The 19,952-nt window shown below is 38.1% G+C and overlaps 1 protein-coding gene across 1 annotated transcript in view; it reads right to left on the bottom strand.

Annotated features, from left to right (window-relative positions):
• Positions 1-19,952, bottom strand: part of GABBR2 (gamma-aminobutyric acid type B receptor subunit 2) — a 350,484-nt gene that overhangs the window by 152,154 nt on the left and 178,378 nt on the right. The window contains exons 9-11 of the mRNA XM_053976709.1: positions 7,945-8,025; positions 4,740-4,890; positions 4,119-4,251 (exon numbers count right to left, since the gene is read on the bottom strand). Of these exons, the coding sequence (XP_053832684.1) occupies positions 4,119-4,251; positions 4,740-4,890; positions 7,945-8,025 (365 nt within the window). The remainder of the gene's footprint in view (positions 1-4,118; positions 4,252-4,739; positions 4,891-7,944; positions 8,026-19,952) is intronic.

The following is a 19,952-nucleotide window of genomic DNA, read 5'->3' as shown; positions in this document are numbered from 1 at the left end:
CCTTCTCTCTCTGAAACACTTTGTACTTTGGCATACATATGGATGTAATGAAATATTGTATTGCTTTTTCTTCTTCTGTGCAACCAATAAAGTTGCTATTAAGTAAGACATTATCTAATGGTTCAATAATACACTGACCACTTTCTCAGAACCCACTGCTCCAGATCATTTTAATTCCATATAATTTGAGTTATAAAATATGATACCTAATCTTTAATTCTGACATGGAACTAAATTATGTTACATTTGCTATTATGAGTTTTCACTGTGAAAACACAGAATTATTATGTATTTAAATATACTTCATTACCTTTCCATAGAAAATGGGCATATCAAGATAAAAAATGAGTGTGTTTGGGAACAAATTATTCACTCTATCACTTTGTCATGGAGTCCACATTTTATAATTTTAAAGACTAATGTAATAACCTTATTCAGCAAATTACTTTGCTATATGTGTAAAGTGCTTGCTTACTCTTAACTACATGTAACTCTTGTTTCTATATTTCAGCATGATAACTTATAGACCACCTCCTTCTAACACCCAGTGTCTTACAGAGTAGAAAGTGGTAGTACAACTTAGCAAATAAATCCTTTGAACCTTTCAGGTGTTACTGGTGTAATTTTGGGTCATGTGTCAGTGTCCTTGGAATATTACAGCATTAGCCATATGCCACATATAGACATAAATTGTTGAAAAGTAAAAAAAAGAGCTGATGTTGCAAAGCATTTCACCCTCCAAACAGCACTATAAACAACATGCTCTGGAGCAAACAAATCTAACAGAGTTGAATGTAATACCTACAATTTGGAAACCATGTTTCCTGAATTTGTGAGGACAGAATGATAGAACGGCCTAAATTGTAAGATACCTTAGAAACCACCAATTTCAAATCCCCTTGCTGTGGTAGGAACACCTTAGTAAACAGAGAAGTTTTAAGGACCTCATGTAAATTTGCCAAAAATTGTCAGAATGTTAAACAGAGACCATATATAACATATCCAATTAAGTACACTGGCTATTGTGCATATCCTGATACTCTGGTGAGACCTCATTGCTTCTGAAATACAGAAGACAATGATTACTTATTTTAGACACAGGATAACACTAATGACAGCTTTATAGCTTTGCATGTGCATATAAAACTCGAATGAAACTTTTACTTCCCTTCCAAAATAATATCTCCTTTCATTGACATATGGCTCTTCTCTGTGTCTCAGACACAGTTGTTACACCCTGATGACATGACTCAATGGCTTTTTATGATTGCTGTCAGTTGTAACTGCTTTTTTTAAAGACTAAGTCACAGTCTGAAATAAAATGGGAATTTTAAACTAATCTCTCATGGCTAGAATGAGTAAACAAAATCATGCATTTCAAGGGAGATGAAGAAAGATTTGTCCTGGCCTGATCCTATAAGCACTCGTATCTGAAAGCAGACCTTATGAAACCACTAAATATATTGCCCACGTGGGAAAAGGGATGTCCATGACATGGAGCCAAATGTATACTCTGTACCCAGCACTTGGTGAATGTTTTGAGGAGAGGAGAAGAGAGACAAGAGTTATTCAACAGGTAAGTGTGTTTGCCTCCCATATTTATGAATTTCCCAGCACTAATTCAGAGTTTTCTAGATACAATAAAAGTGCATTGCCACAGTGAATGGGAGTCATGTAGAGATAATATGTAAGAGAAGCATAAGCTATCCCATTTAAAAGAATATAATGGGAGGAAAAAAATTTTTAAAGAATTGTTTTAATAAGTAGGATGTTGGAAAAATCTTCTTAATTGGTGGCTACGGAAGGATTTGACTGTAGTATTAATTGCTGACAGAGCTGGGGTTCATAAAATACATCAGTAGCCATGCACAGGAAAACACAATCAGAAATGCTTCTGTACTGGACTGAAAACCTGGAAAGCCAGGACTGAGAAGAAATCTCAGATTCTGCTCTGTTTATACAACATTTAACTATAAAAAAAAAAAAAAAAAAGAAAATCTCTGCTTGAGGCATGAGGTGATATTTCTTAATCAAAGTTTGGCTTTAGGACACAGCATTCTACCCCACCCCTTTCTTTTATTGGTCACCTAAGTCAATTAAGTGTTTTGCTCAAGTAAAGATTTATCCTTCTATGGCAGACACATAGACCTAACATAATGTTACAGATACAAATTAGAATAAAAGGAAGAGATACGTAGGATTGGACAAAATAAGCAGACCACAGTTAAATTTTGTTGCATTTAGAAAATGAGACTAGTGATTACATTTTGAGAGGCGGATTAGAGAAAAATCAAAAGAAATGTTCTAGCTCAGAGGCACAAGATTTTGGACATTGGTTCATTTTTCAGAGTTAAGGCTGAGCTGTTTCACATGTAAAACAGGACTCAAATTTAGTCTTATTTAGTCTTATATAGCTACATTTGGTTGGAAATCTGTGTCCTAGAACAGCTAGATGCTGATAAGTACTTCTGGTTCCCACTTTCCTTCTGTTCAGCAGTGCATGGCTGCTTCCAGAGGAGGGTTGTAGCCCAGTCATACAGTGGCCTGCAGCCTGGCAGGGAACTCAGGAGGTCTGGATACCAGCCCCTCAAGATTGAGCAGACTTCAAGACTTAAAAATTGTGTTCCATGCCACTAGATCCTTCTGCAATGGAGGATGAGAAAAGAATGGTCGGGATTGACATCAACAATGGATTCCTAATGGCACTTCTGCTCCATCAGAAGCTATTTCACAAAAAAAGGCATAATTCCTGGGTAAAAAATGGATTATGTCATCCTCCGCTTCTTATTGGCCCCATTGTATTCACCGAGTTATAGACTAGTTTGTGAGAGGTGAACAGGATCATCCTTTTCTAATCTTTAAAGCATCTCTTTCTACTAGCTGTACTGAGAATTAGAGCTCTAGTTGTAGGAAGACTGGATAGTCTTTCCTTCTCCTTTCCTTTGCTCCTAAAGTTTAAGTGTCTGAAATACAGCTGTGTCCATGCCCAGCTAAGGAAGGTAAGACTTTCCTCAGACAATCCTGTATGCTCACCCATAGTATGTCTTCTAGTCCATCTTGGCATGTGCTATGGAATCACCACTGTTTTGAAATGGTCTAACTGAAAAGATTACAGTGTTTCACTTCTATAAGCATTCTAGCCAGCATGGAGGGCTTCAGTTGACATATTGGGATGTATTTGCATCAACTAGCCTTAGGTATCCAACTTTCATGCTTTGAATTATCCTCTTGAAGTAAAATTCCTCTCCTGCCAGTCATGACATCAGAAATTCAGACTCCTAAAAACAAGTGCTGTGAACTGCAACTTTCTAGAGACATGAAGAAGAATTAAAATAATAGTGAAGGCAGCTCCTGAGTAAGTGTGATATTTTTAGGCAACAGGTCAAGCAGAGTCTTAGAATTTTTTGAGAAGATACTGGATAAATTTAAATTCTGTTTTATACTGATTTTGGAAAGAGTATCCTATCCCTTTCTTTGAAAAGACCTCTGTAAGCCAGAATAAGTGCATTACATTGAACAATTAAGAAAAGTTTCTAGATGGACATATTTAATTTGGTTTCAGAGTTGCTTGTTTTGATTTAACTAGACTGTATTCTATATGGATCTAGGCTTGCGAGAATTTATAGCATAGAATGAAAATAGTAGTAGAAGTCTTTGGAGAATCAGCCAAAGCAACTGACTAAAGAGATCTAGACAGGCAGCAGCCATGTAGTTTAAAATAATATGGAATGTATAAAGAAGTAGCTTTACAGGTATTGCAAGTTGTCCTGCTACAAAGATAAAAATCATCTTTAGTAAATAATCTTTGTAGATATGATTTCAGAACAAGAATATACAGCTACCCTTTCAGTCTGAAGTCAAATCCCAATGCATTTAAAATTTTCTATAATGAACAATAATAATAATAACAACAAAAACAACAACAACCACCACCCCCATAATGAAGCTTTGTACATGTTTTAGAATTTGGTCCCAGAAAATATCCCAGGAAAGAACTATGAGAATCAGTGATTTACTGGAATGACACATCCAACTTCTGGACTTATCCAATTCCATTTTCTGTTTCCTGTAAGACTGAATTCAACTAGAATTGAACTAGAATATATGGAATTACTTACTGTGCAAAGTGTCTCAAATGTCTTTTCGGAGACAAAGGATCCATCAAGACCAAAAAGAAAAATAGATGCATAAGAAAGCATCCCTCCAAGGATAATAAGGTTGTTCATGTAGGGACTGGACATCTTTATTAGTCTATGGACAAAAGGTAATAGTGCATTAAAGAGGAAAATATTACAGCTAGGCTAATAGAGCAATAAAGAAGAGTTTTTGTAACCAGGCAAAGAGATAACTCTTCTAGTATTCCATGAAATCTAAAGGCATGCACTGTATTTGCTGTTTTATAAAGTTTAGCGCTGTTTTAGGTTTTTGAATGCTTAGTAAAAAGACCTCCTCTTTTGCTGATGTATTAATTAGCTAGGGTTAATGTTATTAGCAGTCAAACATAAAATAGAAAAATACACTTTTCAGACAGTATAAAAGAATTTAAATACCGTCTGTTTCAATGTGAATATATTACCCAGTGATTTCAATTAAATAGTTCTAAAATACCACCTTTCCACAGTTTTACATTTTCCTTACATGTATATGTAGGTAGATATATATATATATACACAACTGGTTCTACAAACACAGCGTTAAATACGAAAGAATTTGTGATAGAAGTAACAAGAATGTCTTACTTCTGATTTCTGTTTTTGATGTTAAAGAACAAGAAAGCACTGGCCATGATCATTCCTAGGATTGTGAGGGCAGAGAGGATGCTGTAGAGAGGCAGGGAGATTTTGCGCAGCTCCTCTTGTATAATTGTTTTGTCCTTCGGAGGCTCAACTCCTAGAATTACATGAAGAAAAAAAAGGCTGAAGCTCAACCAGATGTAGAATTTCTGCAAGAAACTTTGCCTCACCTAAGTACCATACCTTGAATTAGCACAGCTAAGAACTGTGAACCACATCAGTAGCTGATGAAATCATTGACTTTGACAGACATATGTTAGTCACATTGATTGACATGAAGATTTGCATTTCTGGAGCAGGTAAATATCCTCTTTGGAAGAAAAGATACAACCATACCCCAGTGCAGAACCCCATACATGCTAACTAGCCTCATTTTAAAGTAAATAAACACTAAAATGCATACTTTGAACGTAAATTTTACCAGGAGGTCACGCTTTTCTGAAACAATTGACAGAGCAATGAGTAGAAAACAGAAAGCATCATTTCTGTGCCCACTGTTGTTGCCAGAGCAAATTCTAACAGCATGTCTGGAGATAAACCTTAGTGTAGCATCACTGGGACAAGGATTGATGGCCCTGGGGCTGAAATGTGGTCCTGGGCTGTGGGCATGGTGGGGGAAGCCCTGGGAGGAGGGAAGGGAGAGTAGTTGGTGCCCTCAGGATTCTATAGAAGGGAACAATATGGGAAAATGGATAGCAAAAGTTTTATAGGGACAGATCCACTTTGCAGATGTGGATTTGAATGTCTGAACTTAAAAACTATGTTTAAAGCTGTGTACTTCATTGACAGTCAGCTCCAACTAATTAAAGGCTTCTTGGTTTAATGACGAGAGTTACTTTCCAACAACTGCAATAAAGCTCTGCATCCCTGACTTCCCACACTCCATTTCACCTGCTTACTAATTTTCTCCTTGGTGCAGGAGATTGGCAAAAGACCTTTTGCATCACTGTCTTCCTTCAGAAACAGATTTGTGTGCAGCTCCTGAGCTTGTCCTTTCTCATTGGCTCTCTGATGGGGCTGCAAGGGCCACAGGGCTGAGCAGCTCCTTTCACAGCTGCAGAAGTGGAACTATGAGTACCTGACTAGCAGCTGCCATGGCTAAATTTAACATCCACTTTTCTGTCTTGCACCTAAAAGAATATTCAAGAATTTACACAATAAAATAGTTTTACCTTGAAGAGTTAAGTTGAAACTATTCAGACCACGGAAACTTGCTATCCTTTGGCCTTTATGCCCAACTTCTCAGAAAAAAAGAATTGCTTTAGATGATTACAAAAAAGTGGTAGTGAAGGGTCCATTTGTTGATTTAATATTGGAGAAAAGTACCTGAGATTTTTCTCTTTTCCTCTATATTACATGTATTTACAGTCCATGGAAATTCATAAAATTAGTCAAGTAGCAAGCCAAAAAAACAATAAAACACATGCCTGAGTTAAAAGAACTAATACTAAAAAATAAAACTTCACCCTACTGTTTCTTCACTCTACAGAGTATATTGATGGTTTGTATTTATTAAATATAAACATACAGTGAGTCTACAAAATTTATTTTCTTGTTTGTGCACAGGCCCTTCAATCCTGTTGCTTCCTGTTGCTGTGGAATTTTATGCAATGGTTTAAATAGGAACATTTTTACTACTCCCTATTTCAAATATTTAAAGTTGCTAGGCTCCTTATACTGATTGGAAGTTAGTGTCCTCCACATTGAATATACAACTGCCTCAATGAAAAGCTAAGATGAGTCAAAGGAAAATATTCACGTTGAGTCATATAATACATCTTAAGACTACAATAAGACAGGTTATGGGTGGAAAGACCACCTTCAGGTGTGGTCAGAACAAGACCTAGCAGTCTTGTCCTGAAAAAAGACTGTACAGAGACTTTCCCCCATCATATACTGTCTGTAAAGGCGAGAAGTTATGAACAAATGCTGTCTCCTGTAACTTGATTCATACTTCATATATTCTCAGGAAATTAATGGAGTGAATTAGTATTAAACCACTTCATTAGTTTCTCCTTGAGGTAAAAATAATCTGGTGCTTCCCAGACTTTGGCAACTGGGACAGATTCTGCAGTCTTCCTTTCCAAAGCCTCATTCTCCAGAGACACATGAGAAGTTTGTATCTGTGCTCTTTTAAGTCCAGCAAGGGATATCAAAAGGAAAGGTGGAAAGCTCCAGCAGATGGATAAGTAGTCATGAATTAGATCAATGCAATGAAACTCCACCCATGCTCATGCAAACCTTGGGTGTTGGGACATTGGAGAAAGGTGTACTAGAGTACAACAGTATAACAGATTGATGCTCATCCACCTCACCAGTCCCAGGGGAAAACCACACAGAACTCACAAAGCCAACTTCACTTTCTCTCACTGAACTGCACCATAACAGAGCTTAAGATTAAATCTTAACATTTAGCTTTGAAAAGCATGTATATGCCTATATTCAACAGGAGACACCCTTAAAACTCATTTCAGCTCACACCTGGCTGCCATGACCACAGGCTCTTAAAACCATGGGTATGCTTGCACTCCAGCTGCTTGAGGGCCAAGAAAGTCTCCATGTTATATTTGGAGCAGCATGGGATAAAAAATGGCAGGAAGATACAGCAAGAAATGCTACATGCCTGCTGTGGATCTTCAGAGTGTCGCTGGTCTGAAAACCCTCTCTGGCCCTGTTTCCAATAGGCCATGTTAAAGCCAGCCTTGGTATTTTGAAAATCTATTTTCTAACTACCTAACAGACAACTCCCAAAGGAAATCAACTACCTCCTCCTTGTGTCTGGAAACAGAACATGAGAGCACCCCTCAAGTGAGATGACCTTGGGGGAGTGGGAAATGGGGATGAAATAGAATATTATTCATTGGTGAAGAACCTCCTTCTTGAAATATCAAAGAACATTTGTGTACACATATAAATTTATTTTGCCCTATCATTGGGATAAAACCCAAGTATACGATATCAAAACACTGTAATTTTCTGTTCAGAATTATATTTTTAAAGCATTTTCCCTTTCACTTTCTACAGCATTTGATACAGTATCACAGCATTTGATATTAAAAATCCTAAAACAGTTTTTTAAGAGCACACAGTCTTACAACTACATACAGCTATCCGTGTCACTCCTGTACCTCTTTCCAGTTTTGTCTCCTACCTTGGAACCTGATGCTGTTGTTGATTATTACCAATGTGTCATCCACAGCATTGTATTCTCCCACCTTTACTTCTTTTTGCTCTGCAGAGAAACAAACAACAGTGATTGTTTATGGCAGTTCACACATTCTCAACTATTTAACTGATTTTTTATTTTTTGACAGTATGTCAAAAGGAAAAGAAATATGAAAGAATAGGGTATGAATAATTAAATCAGAATGTGAGACAGTTAACATCATTAAAAGAAACATTTCTGGTACTTGAAAGAAATTTAAAGCATTTTTAAGAACTCATTTACATAATCAGGAAACTTCTATTGAACACAGTCATCTCCAGCTTAAAGATCACACAGTTTCTTACTGGCTCACACTATGTGGGATATTTTTGCTAGGAGAACACACACAGCTAAATTACACATTCCCCTCCCATTTAAACAACTAGGACATCTTGCTTTGTGAAGTATTTCCCAGGAGAGTTGTGGTGGCAGGCTCCAGCCGGTATGGAGCAGACTGGCCAGTTAGCAGATATGCTGGGAATGAAGTCTCTTACTCTGACTGGGAATTAGCAACTCATTAGTACCCTGACTGCAAAACACACTGTGTTACATAATTACAGCCAACACACACTTGAGTTTAAATTTTATGTTTAGTCTCATCTGGTATTTTGAGACTGTCTTCACATCTGTGGCCTTCTTGTACCTGACAGAATAAAGTATGCAGATAAAGGAATTTGTTTTGTTTGCTGCCTTGGCCACTGTACCTGGAAATCTGCAATGCACTTATCCCACACTTTTGATAACATCTGGCATCAATTATTTCCTGCTATTTTTGTTGAGCTTTAGGTATGGCTTTGAAGTGCAAGAGCTTACTGAATTATCATTTTTACACTAAAACTTTTACATTTTGATGAGACTTCCAAACCACAGGCTAAAGATTTAACCATTGGCTAAAGATTTCTTTGAAGAGCTGGCTCAGCAGAGACAAAAATTTCCTTTCCGGCCTCTCTGTCTGGGCACGCACAACCCAATTTACATTTAATTCCGAGCTCATGACCCTATTTGTGACACTGATTTTGGAAGCTGATGATCTTGAGCTAGATGGCAAATTTGGAAAGACTGTATTTCACCCAACACTCCGCATTAACCTTTCCTCCTTTCTCACTGAAAGTGATTTTGCCGGTTCAGCTTTGCTGAATAGAGCATCTAGCTCCATTTTAGTAAAATCTACAGTCTGACTAATACTAATCTGAGAGCTCACAGGAGGCAAAAGTTTCCTTAACACATACTACTATTTTTATTTTTATGTTGTTATATCTATTGTTATATTTTTTAAATTGTCTACAAGAAATTGTAGATTGGACTGCAAATCTGACAGAGGGTCCTGGGCTTTTATTGCATTGAGACCTCCATCAAAAGCTGGAGTCTGCAGTTCTGAAGACTTACTTGCCTTTCCCATGAGTATGATCCACTTGGATGGACCTAAGACTAGTTTGGAATAAAAGTAAAATCCCCTGGTGTCTAGCAGCAGTTTCACAAAGCCCATCTGCATGGCATCACATACTTTAGAAGTGAATATAAGTTTATAATTTCTGTCACAGACTGAACGTTCACTGTGAAATAGATACACAAATCAATTCTTGACAATCTTAAATAAAATATTCCCAGTAGTCATCTAAAAGCTAAAATGGTTAATGTGAAAACCAGAACCAATCTACTTCCATTTGTATTTGTAGCATGACAGCTGTTACCTGTAGATCTAAAACATCAAAATACAACCTAGAGAGAAGAGAGAAAAGCATCAGGATGTATATTGATATATGGTGGGCATATTAGACACCAGATAGTCCACAGCATCTCCTGACAGCAAAAGGGGATGACACACACCTTAGTGTTGGTCTAGCCCCAGCTTCACAGCAACAGGCTAAAGCCTCACAGCTCTGATGAACTTAGAAGGGAAATGAGCAATTGCTCTGCAACCATTTCTGTATGGAGAATTTACTGGGACTAGATGAGATGTGGGAAGCACATAACAGGTAGAGAAACATGTACAAAAACCAGTGTAAATCTGTAGCCTGATTACAGTGCTGCAGTTAAGGAAGTTTTTCTGTGATTATTTCATGTGACAGATGATGCCATTTCTTTTCAACACTTATAAATTCTTACATGGTTTCCTTCATAGGTGAAGTAGCACTGAGAATGTGCCTGTCCTGTAACTAGCTAGCCTGGGTACCAGGAGCTAGCCCTTGTAGGAATGGAGCTCAGTATTCAGGGAAATAAGCTTCCACAGCAGCCTGAAGAGCAAGATTTTTAGACTTAGAAACCCAAAAATGTGGGGAAAAAACCCCCAATATTTACTACCAGGAAAACACATGATCAATGCCTTGTCCCTTACAAACTGGAAAGGACAGTTCATAGAGGACATGCCACACTTAATTGAAGTCAAGAAGAGCCATAAAGATATTCAATATCTTAATGTAGTGACAACTGTGGAAATTAGTCTGTGAGGGAAATAAAACATACTTTTATTGAGAGGAAGGATATACTTCCAATTTTATAGTGTGATTACAGGGGTGCTGAGGGGGAGACACAAAAAGGTTTTTTGTGATTTTTTGTTCTCCCAGCAAGGACAACTATAGCTGCTGGTTTTTCAGATCCCCAACCACAAGTGCTGATCAGTGACAAAACCACTTCCAAATATTAATTAAAGGAAGGAAGGAGACAGGACTGTGGCTCTCTTTGCACAGGTCAAAACAGTAAGGATGGGACTGCAGGCCCACTTTTCTATATGCCATTCCCTTCACTTGCCTTTGGAAATTCTGAATTATTTAAGCTAGTATAGTATTTGTATAATGTAGCTCATATCTGTCAAACCTCTGAGTGTTAACAACAAAAGGACAGGAGAGAGTAGAACTCCTTCAAAGAAACACCAACAAAGTAATTTTCAGAATATTCAGAATATGACATTGGCTTCTTTTTGTAGTGCTTCTATTATTTTTAACTATATCTTTCTGTAAACATAATAGAGATATTGTATTGAAACTCACAGTAAAATGCAGAAGAAAAATGTGAGGGAAAATGTACTGGGGTTGTGAGATAATGTTTGTCAGTACCATGACAGGAGCTGAGAAATTTCAGAACTTGAATCTGAAGCTGTTCTTTCACAGAGGGACAAAAAAGTATAAAAACTAACCAACCCAGATAAAACTGGCCCAGAAAAATGTGACTGTGAATTATGCATATAATTCTCACAGAATTATAAATAGTCCTTATTGTTAATTAATTGTCACAGAATAGATTACTTATATGGTCAAGATGAAAGCTTTCTGACAACAAAGAATGAGATACTCTTAAAGGTATACTGAAATGTTTTTCTCTACATATTTTATTACAGAATTTTATAGCACACTTTAAGCAACTCCACACAAATTGACTCAATACCACCTAATTAATTAGCTCACATTTCACAAAGTTAGTACAGAGGATTTTCAAGAGCATATCAGGTAGTTACATGTTCTCATTGAATAAAAGCAAAAAAAAGTCCTGCAACTGATACCAGCTGAATGAAACAAACTTACCAAAATGCATAGCAGTATTATGATTGCCAGTTTGACTATTATCCACTTACACTGAGAATTTCCAGATGAGACTATTCTTAGATTCTTAGTTTCAGTTCCTTTCACTATATGTCGTAATTTCTATTTTCACCACATTTTTGTACTTATTCACACCTCACGAAGACAGTTTCTGCTGAGAGTTTTTAAGGATGAGAGAAATTCACTTGCAATGCATAAGATATGGGATGGATGGATTTCCTTTATTTTCCTCTATGTAGACAATGCTGCCTAGCTTTCAGTGACACTGTATCTAATAACACTCTCAATGTTAAGCTAATAGCTTAGCTAACTAATAACTAAGCTAATAGCACCCTCAGTTATGTCAGTCTGACTGCAAATAACCCTCACGGTGATGCAGTTAAGCCAGCATAAAAATGTTTATGTCAGTATAAGCACCAGTACAGTTTATGCTTATAAAGGCCCCTCTGGAAAACTACCGTATCCTAAAAAGTTTCAAAAATATGTATATTGATATGTGTATCCATTCGTTAACTCCCATATGTCTGCTTGGATATACTCATGTAGAAACTATGTCTGGGCTACCATAAAGCCAAATTACATGTCTGTGCTAACATCATTGCAATGCCCAAACCACATGGCTCCAAATGAAGATTAAGGATTTCAAAGCTCATAATAGCTTACCCTAGCTTGACACAACTAAGAACACTGCTATGTCACTGCAGCTCTTTATAAACTTAGAATTCCATGCAAACTACAAAGAAAAAATATAAGCAAATGATGAGTATTGACTTTCCAACAAATATGAAGTAAATTGTAAAGTAAATTTAATAAACTTAGCATGGACTATTCTCCAGATAACTAAGAGTCACAGAGGTTTCTCATCTAGAGGACACACGGTATGCTTGATTTAGAAGCAGCAGAGAAAATAGTATTACATATAGCTGAAAGCCTAAAAAGTACCTAGGTCATAGTTTGTTCTGAAAAACCATGCCTGCAAAAGGTGTTGCCTCTATGACTCCTCCTTGAAAAGCTTTTCAAAAAATTTTTATATAGCCTCTCCTGCTTGTCCACACAGTAAATAACCACTGTACTCCCTTAAACCTTCCTGTGACATCAGTTTAACAATCCTTTCTGCCACTGGCTTCCAGATGCCCCTTTTGCTTAACCATCCTCATTCAGTGGGAGTGATTAGATGCTTAACCTTTTAGAAAATCTTACTGCATAATCAGCACTCAGTGGCCTCTCAGGAACCAATATTATTAAACCTTGTCCTACAAAAGAGACATTTAGTTTCTGAGCATTATTCCTTATTCATGCATCACAGCTCAACAGGACTGCTGGCAGCTATAGGGCATACTTAGTCATCAGATCTCAGAAGAATTTTGGAAAAGTGTTTGCCAACAGGTGAAACTAAGTATGGTCCATATGCATCTGAAATACTTGAAGAAAAGAATGGCTCTAAAACTTGGAAAGATTTTCTGGTGGTTCCAGCTGGGGTAAAGTTATTTTATTCACAGTGGCTAGTACAAGGCTGTGATCTAGATTTCTGCTGGACACAGAGTTGATAATACAGAGATCTGTTCTTGCTGAGCAGGGCTTGTGCAGAGTCGAGAACTTTCTCCTTTTCATACCGACACGTTGTCAAGGGGCTGGAGGTGAATGGGAGCTTGGGGTGAAACACAGCTGGGACAGGTGATCTCTACTGACCAAAGGGATATTTCAGGCCATATAGCTTCATGCTCAGGATATAAAGTGGGGGAAGAAGGAGGATCCCCTTGTCACTTGGAGTGACAGCATGTGTCTTCCCAAGTAAACATTACATGTGATGGGGCTGTGCTCTCCTGGAAATAGCTGAACAGCTGCCTACCCATGGGACGTGGTGAATGAATTCCTTGTTTTGCTTTGCTTGAGTGCATGGCTTCTGCTTTTCCTATTAAACTGTCTTTATGTCAGCCCCTGAGTTCTATGCTTTTACCCTGCCAATTCTCTCCTCGGTCCTGCTGGTGTAGGAGTGACCAAGTGGCTCTGTGGGGCTTAGCTGCTGACTGGGGTTAAACCATGACAGATTTTAATCTCAAATTTCAAATCAATCTCCTAGACATGAATGAAAAATCATGCCACTGCACAAGTACTCACACATTCAAAGACACCTCTGACTTGTCTTAAAGCTCACCACCATTAGCAAGCTATTGGCATCTCGTTGATAGGTTCAGTGCAGAGAGTGAAGGGTGCTCTGGCACATTACATTATGGTGCCCTGAAGATTGTCTCTCTCCAATTTAGCTTCTGCTCACACTCTCTTTTAAAGAATGAGTGCTTTTCTTTAACACTTTACACTGCCAGTCACCTAGCAATCATTTGTCACTGACGGGTCTTAGGTCTTCTTTCTCATTCCCTCTATTGCCTCCTGGGAAGGCTCCTAAAGAGATTATGTGCTGCACTGAGCGATAGCAATCCTGTGGCCAAGAGTGTTCGAGAGCGAGTCATGGGAAAGAAGACTGGCCAAACACAAACAGTGAAAAACTTAAGCTGGAGGCTGCAAACTGATGCCAAAGCTGAGAACACTTCCCATGTTTCAATAAATCCTGTGCAAATTGCCTGCAAAGTCTCTGCTAACCTGCCCTACCTGTCTCACTCGTTTTGAAAGATGTTTCATGAAATAGCAATCTACCAAATAACTGGAAATGCTGTTGCAAATGCCTTAACAATACTGAATGAAGCCAAGTGTCAGGAAAGCTAATTTCCTTCAGAATAAATACAGAAACATTTCATGTTGTGGATCATGCAGAAAGTCTTAGCAAATTAATGCAATCTTAACTTTCATAATATATCCTTGTCAGACAGGACTGAGAAGCTTTTCAGTTATCCTTATCACATATCAGCAATAACCAACACCAGTTGAAAGTTTCCAATTAAAAAAAAGAATCACAATAGAAGCTTATAAATAATGAATGAGCAAAACCTTTTCATTCACTTGCAGGCAACCATTTCTTTGTTTAAAGACAAAAATGCTGAGATTAAGAATCACAGTTCAAATAAGGAAGAAAATGTCAGGTCAGATAGAAGATTATTCTTCAGCAGAGGCTGCCAGAAAAGAAAGACTCAAGGAAGAAAAGCATGTTACCTTTGCAAGGATTTGAATTGTGACAGTTTTTACCCTTGTAATTAGAGTTTTAAAATTTGTTTTGCTCTAAGAAATACTACTTTCATCTTTAACTGCTGCATAGCTATTTCCTTCACTTAAAGTTTTATTTATGTGTTTTATTTATGAAATCCTAGATTTCATTGCTTTGGAAACATATAGACACAGCATACAAGAAATCTTGAGTTATGAAAGCAGTGTATATAGCGAGTGGTAATTACTCGTCATAGCCAGTTCTCTGGCTGTAAATCTTTCAGTCATCCATAAAGCAAAACAGACAGAAAGGTCAGACCACACAAAGGCCACAGGGTATCTTTAGAGTGAGGATAAAAGCTAAGGAGTCTTAACCCTGGGTGTATTTCACTATGTTAGTAATAGTATTTTGTCAAAAGGACACAGCAAGCAAGTAAGCAAGTACTACATAAAATATAATTAAGTAACCTGAACTCATAAAAGGATCTAGTAATTTTGTAGCCCAAGAGGATTCTTCTACAAAAATTTCAAGAACTTGCATTTTTATGAGCTTTCAAAAATTATTTTTACTGATTCTTTTTAAACTTTGTTTTCACCTTCTTTATTATACTTCTGTCTCTTACTTGGTTTGTTAGACTGACTTCTAGCACTGAATAGAAATTTAGTAATATAGTTCATATGGATTTAACACTTAAAATATTAGGTATTATATATTATCAAAGAAAGAGCTAGATAATGAAATAAAAAAATAAAGACTGTTTTAAAAACAATTATATCTTTAAACATGAATTGTTAACACCATCATTATATCTTTCATTCAGGAAACTGAGAAAGGTATAAACAAATATAAAGAAATGAAGGCAGATCATCCATGAAGCATAAAAACAATTGTGATGAAGCAAGTGAACAGAGAGTACATTAATTCTTCTGAAGAGAAGTTCCTGTTTCTTAGGATGCTTAATAAAATCCTTAATAGTTTGAAATGAGGTTGTACATGAAATCACACCTTTTCTTGGATTTAATAATTGTAGCATAAAATCTTGCCTGATATCACACTGTATAACCTGAAACGTATGTCAGTAATTTGAATCAACTCTAGTAAGTAAGTTAAAAATATATATTCAAGTGGATCTGGTATGATTATATTCTAGGATACATGGATATGCAATGACTGCAATATCTTAGTCTAGCCAAGGGTTTTTCTGTTCTACTGTTCATTGTCTTTTATTATTTGATTAACTTTTCAGAGAATGCAAATCCTCATCATTCTGGGAGTTTATTTGCCAAAATAAATTATTCTTTAAAGTCAAGTGGTGTAATTATACATGTCTTATTTAATATTAATATTAATATTTATCTAAATGTAGCATGGTCTACAGAAATTGATATTTATACCATTTATCATTCTGAGTTACTTCCTGGCAGGGTCCAAACCTAGCAGGCTTTTCTTGACTCAGAATTTACGATGAGAAATAACATTGTACATATAAAACTACAGGCAGCAATCATGAGAAGACATTTGCTCTATTAAAAAATGATAACTTCATTACTTGTTGTGTCATACACTAGTCCATTTTCTGCAGGGGTGTGTGAGCGAATCAGCCTGTGCAAGCTTGGGCTGACTTCCCGGGAGAACTCCCAGGAGCTTCCCAGGTTGGAAAGGCCATCCAGGCAGTGACAGGTTTGGACATGGAAGCCACTGATCAGCAGAGAAGCCCCCCTGGCAGCAGCCCAGGGCACAGCAGCAGCTCCATCTGTCAGAGTCTCTCCGGGAGAGGGACAACTGAAGGCAGGACCATGCAGGGTATGGAGGTGGCAGTGAGAGAGGCGGTGGCTATGTTTTCTTGCCTCCTGAGCTTGATTTCAGAGCATTGAAATGTCAGCGATCGTGAGGCAGAATTCAAAATACACCACGACACTGCACTCATTCAAAGGTAAGGGGCAGCAAACCACAGGAGTGCAGTGCACCCATTTCAAAAATCTATGGTGTTGCCAAAGAAACCCAAAATGACAGAGCATTAGTGTATCCACATCTTTTATCCAAGAATAAATGCAATTATTATGTCCCTGGTGTCCTGCAAACTCAGTCTGAATAGGCACAGTATGCACTATCAGGATAGTCTTACAAAAGAAAGATTTGAATCATTATCAAATTACCAGATTATTTTTCTTTTCAATTAAGCCAACAGTCACTCATCAATTTAAATCAAATCCACCAAGCAGTGTCATTTATAGAGGAAAAAACTGGGAATAGCACTGCTGTCAGTCTTTCCTGACTTACCAGAGAAAAGTACACACGCAACTGAAAAATGCAAGACACCCAAGACAGTGACCTAATCCCAGTTTCCATCTGCTAACTCAGCATTTAAGCTTTCCATACAAACATGACAGATGATGTGATAGAGGCGATCCTGACAGGAAAGACAGGGTCCCCAGGGACCTGGATGACCCTGACTCCAGCCCAGCTACATACTCTGATTGAATGAGAAAGGAGAGCAAGGTGACCTTTTCCTCCTTTGGTATGCTTAATATTCTAGCATTTCATTTGATTTTCTTGCGCACACCCAAAAGAAATGTTTTGCTGCAGCTACCTAAGCCCTTTACTTATGTAACTGAAATTCTAAATTCAGCGTGTAATATCAATTCTTTTTTTGCAGTAGACGAAACAAATTTAAAAACCCACGTCAGTTACTTAGAAAGTCTGATGTGCTTACCTTTTCCCAGAGAGGCTTTTCTTGTCAGTGTGGTGATGCACAGCGTAACAGTTTGACAGTAGCCCTGGTGTGTGGACAGCTTCAGCTGACCTGCACATGTCTGCTAAGTCTCTGCCACTGTGTTTACAGTGGCTACTCAGACGTACAGGATGAGCTGCAGGATGCAGTTCTCCTTTTGAGGGCAGGTTAGCCCTTGCTGACTTAAATGATAACCAAACTTAAGTGCACAACATGTCAGAAATAAAAATGTCTCCCAGAGCAGAAGATATGTGCTTGACCAAAGGATCACACCAGCAATCACACCTCCCAGCAAGGCTGTTTTCCCTTCGCTTAGCAAAGCATGCCTGCTTTCTGGTGATCTCACACCATGCAGGGAAGAAACATAAACTCCATTTTGGCACATTTGAATGCATACCTGTGATTATATGATTAGGGCCTTCCCTTGCCTTCTGTCAGGGCTGTGTTCCCCCTCCCCTGGCAGAGGAAGGCTCAGCATGCTGAGCAGCCTCCCAGATGGCTGTGCCTGCTCTGCTCCAGCTGAGAGGCCCTAAAACAAGATGCTCTATCTTCTTCCTTATGTACTGCATCCTTAACCTTTTATAGAGTTAAGAGGGTGTTATTTAAAGGTTGTAGTTTCACAGTTACCAAGCCTGAAAACGGAGGAGAGCAGCAGCTGCTGTGCATATTATGTGTGTTAGATCGCAGCTACTCAAGTCCTTGAATAACCATTCTTGCCATTACACCAGGTGGCCTGTGAAAACACTGTAGCTCATGAAGAGCATTCTTCGTGATTCAGGGTCAAACCCAAAGAATTCCCACTGTCCTCATGCTAAGATACAAAACAAGGGAGTTGAGGCAGTGCTGAACACATTAATACAAACTGCAAATTCTATGCTCTTTCCTGTCTTATGATTTGTACAGCAGCCACCAAAGTTTTTTTCCTGTACAAGAAATGCAGTTTTGAGTTATCCAGGCTGGTTTATTCCAAATACTTTATTCAGAACTTGTAGGGGAATAATTCAGGAAAAGCTTTAGAGCAACAAAAAGCCCACTTGTGCTGTAACCTGCAACTACAAGTGAACCCTTACTGAGATATAGAGGAGACTACAAAGGCCCCCAAGTAGCAAACACCACCCCCATGATCATTGTTTCAGTTTCTGCTGCTGAGATGAACAAGACAGCTGTCTCTCAAAGAGCCATCAAAAGCCAGAGACATTGAGACTTTGCAGCTCTAGCCTTCCCCTGACAATCAGCTCCCCATGCAAAAGTCACATGGGATCGCAGATTGGATTTCCTTATCCTCAGGGAGGTACGCTCTATTCCCATAAGGGACAGGCTTGTCACTGCTACAATTAGGGACTGCACTCTAGAGAGCGAGAGAACAAGAAGTGTTACACAGTGCCAGGATGCCTGTCTAACCCAAGAATTGCATGATTCTTTGAGTGAGGAAAGTGTGTGCCTGGCTGCAAATTTCAGTGTTTTAGAATCAGAGGAAGGGTCCTTAAAGATCATCTAGTTTCCAACCCCCCTGCTATGGGCAGAGATGCATTTTACAAGTAGCCATGGCTGCTGGGAAATTCCTCTTCAAAGTCTATTTTTCTTGTCTGTCCCCATGAGGCCACCTGAGAAGTCTGGAAAGTTTGGGTTACTCACTAGGAGGAGGGATGCTGTGAGAGTGTAAAGATGTGTGAGAGACCCAGAGGCTGGGGCACTGGCAGAGGGGTGCAGGTGGTGAGGCTGTGAAGCCCCATGACCTCAAGCACTGGAAGAGGAGAAAAAATGGCCATGCCCCACTCAGTTCTCACAGACTTTAAGAGACAGATCCAGAAGATGGAACCCACTCACGAGAGGCTGATGTCTACAAAAGAAGTGGGGGTTTCAAACAACAGCATTTGAAATGTTTTGTGTAGCAGCCTGCCCAACAGATCCTTACAAGGATATTTCTCACTTTATAAATTTCCATTTTATGCTTTTACATTTTTTATGTAAATATATGTGAATTGTACATCATCGTGAGACCAAAGCAGTTTTGAAACATAAGATGATGGCCAGTTCAGAATTTAGCCCACCCTGATCCACACCTTTCATATTGATAGAATTTTTTTACTTCCACCATATCCTACCAGTACATTTTAGTAGGATGAAGTCTAGTCTTGAATTACAAGATTACAAAATTTATCAGCACGTCTATTTAATGTTTTTTTATTTTAAAATCTAAAGATGTTAAAAGTTACAGGGGGAAAAACTCCTCAAAAATAATAATCTTTGCAAAAGAAAACTTATTAAGAAAACTACTTTGGTTTGGTCAGATTTGGGGTTTGTTTTACCTGTAAGCTGATCCTATATTCAAGACAAAGAAACGACTCCAACTAGAACTGGCTAAAAGTCAAATAACTCCTTTTTCCTGCTGCTTCAGCAAACCTCCACTTGTTTTAACCAATTTTGAGTAATCTCTTTGTACTAATCCACTGGAAAAAAAATAAAAAGGAGGAGAAAGGTCCAACAGTGATTTCTTTTTCGCACTAATTAGGAACAACGTGTTTTACTAAGATCAGAAGATTGTCGAAGATTGTCTAAGACACAAAGAACAGTTTTAAAGTGAAACTCA

The sequence above is a fragment of the Vidua macroura genome, chromosome 1, assembly GCF_024509145.1.
Source record: "Vidua macroura isolate BioBank_ID:100142 chromosome 1, ASM2450914v1, whole genome shotgun sequence".
In the NCBI taxonomy this organism is placed as follows: domain Eukaryota; kingdom Metazoa; phylum Chordata; class Aves; order Passeriformes; family Viduidae; genus Vidua; species Vidua macroura.
Note: the sequence above shows the minus strand (reverse complement) of the source record. Positions and strands in the feature narration are given on the sequence as shown.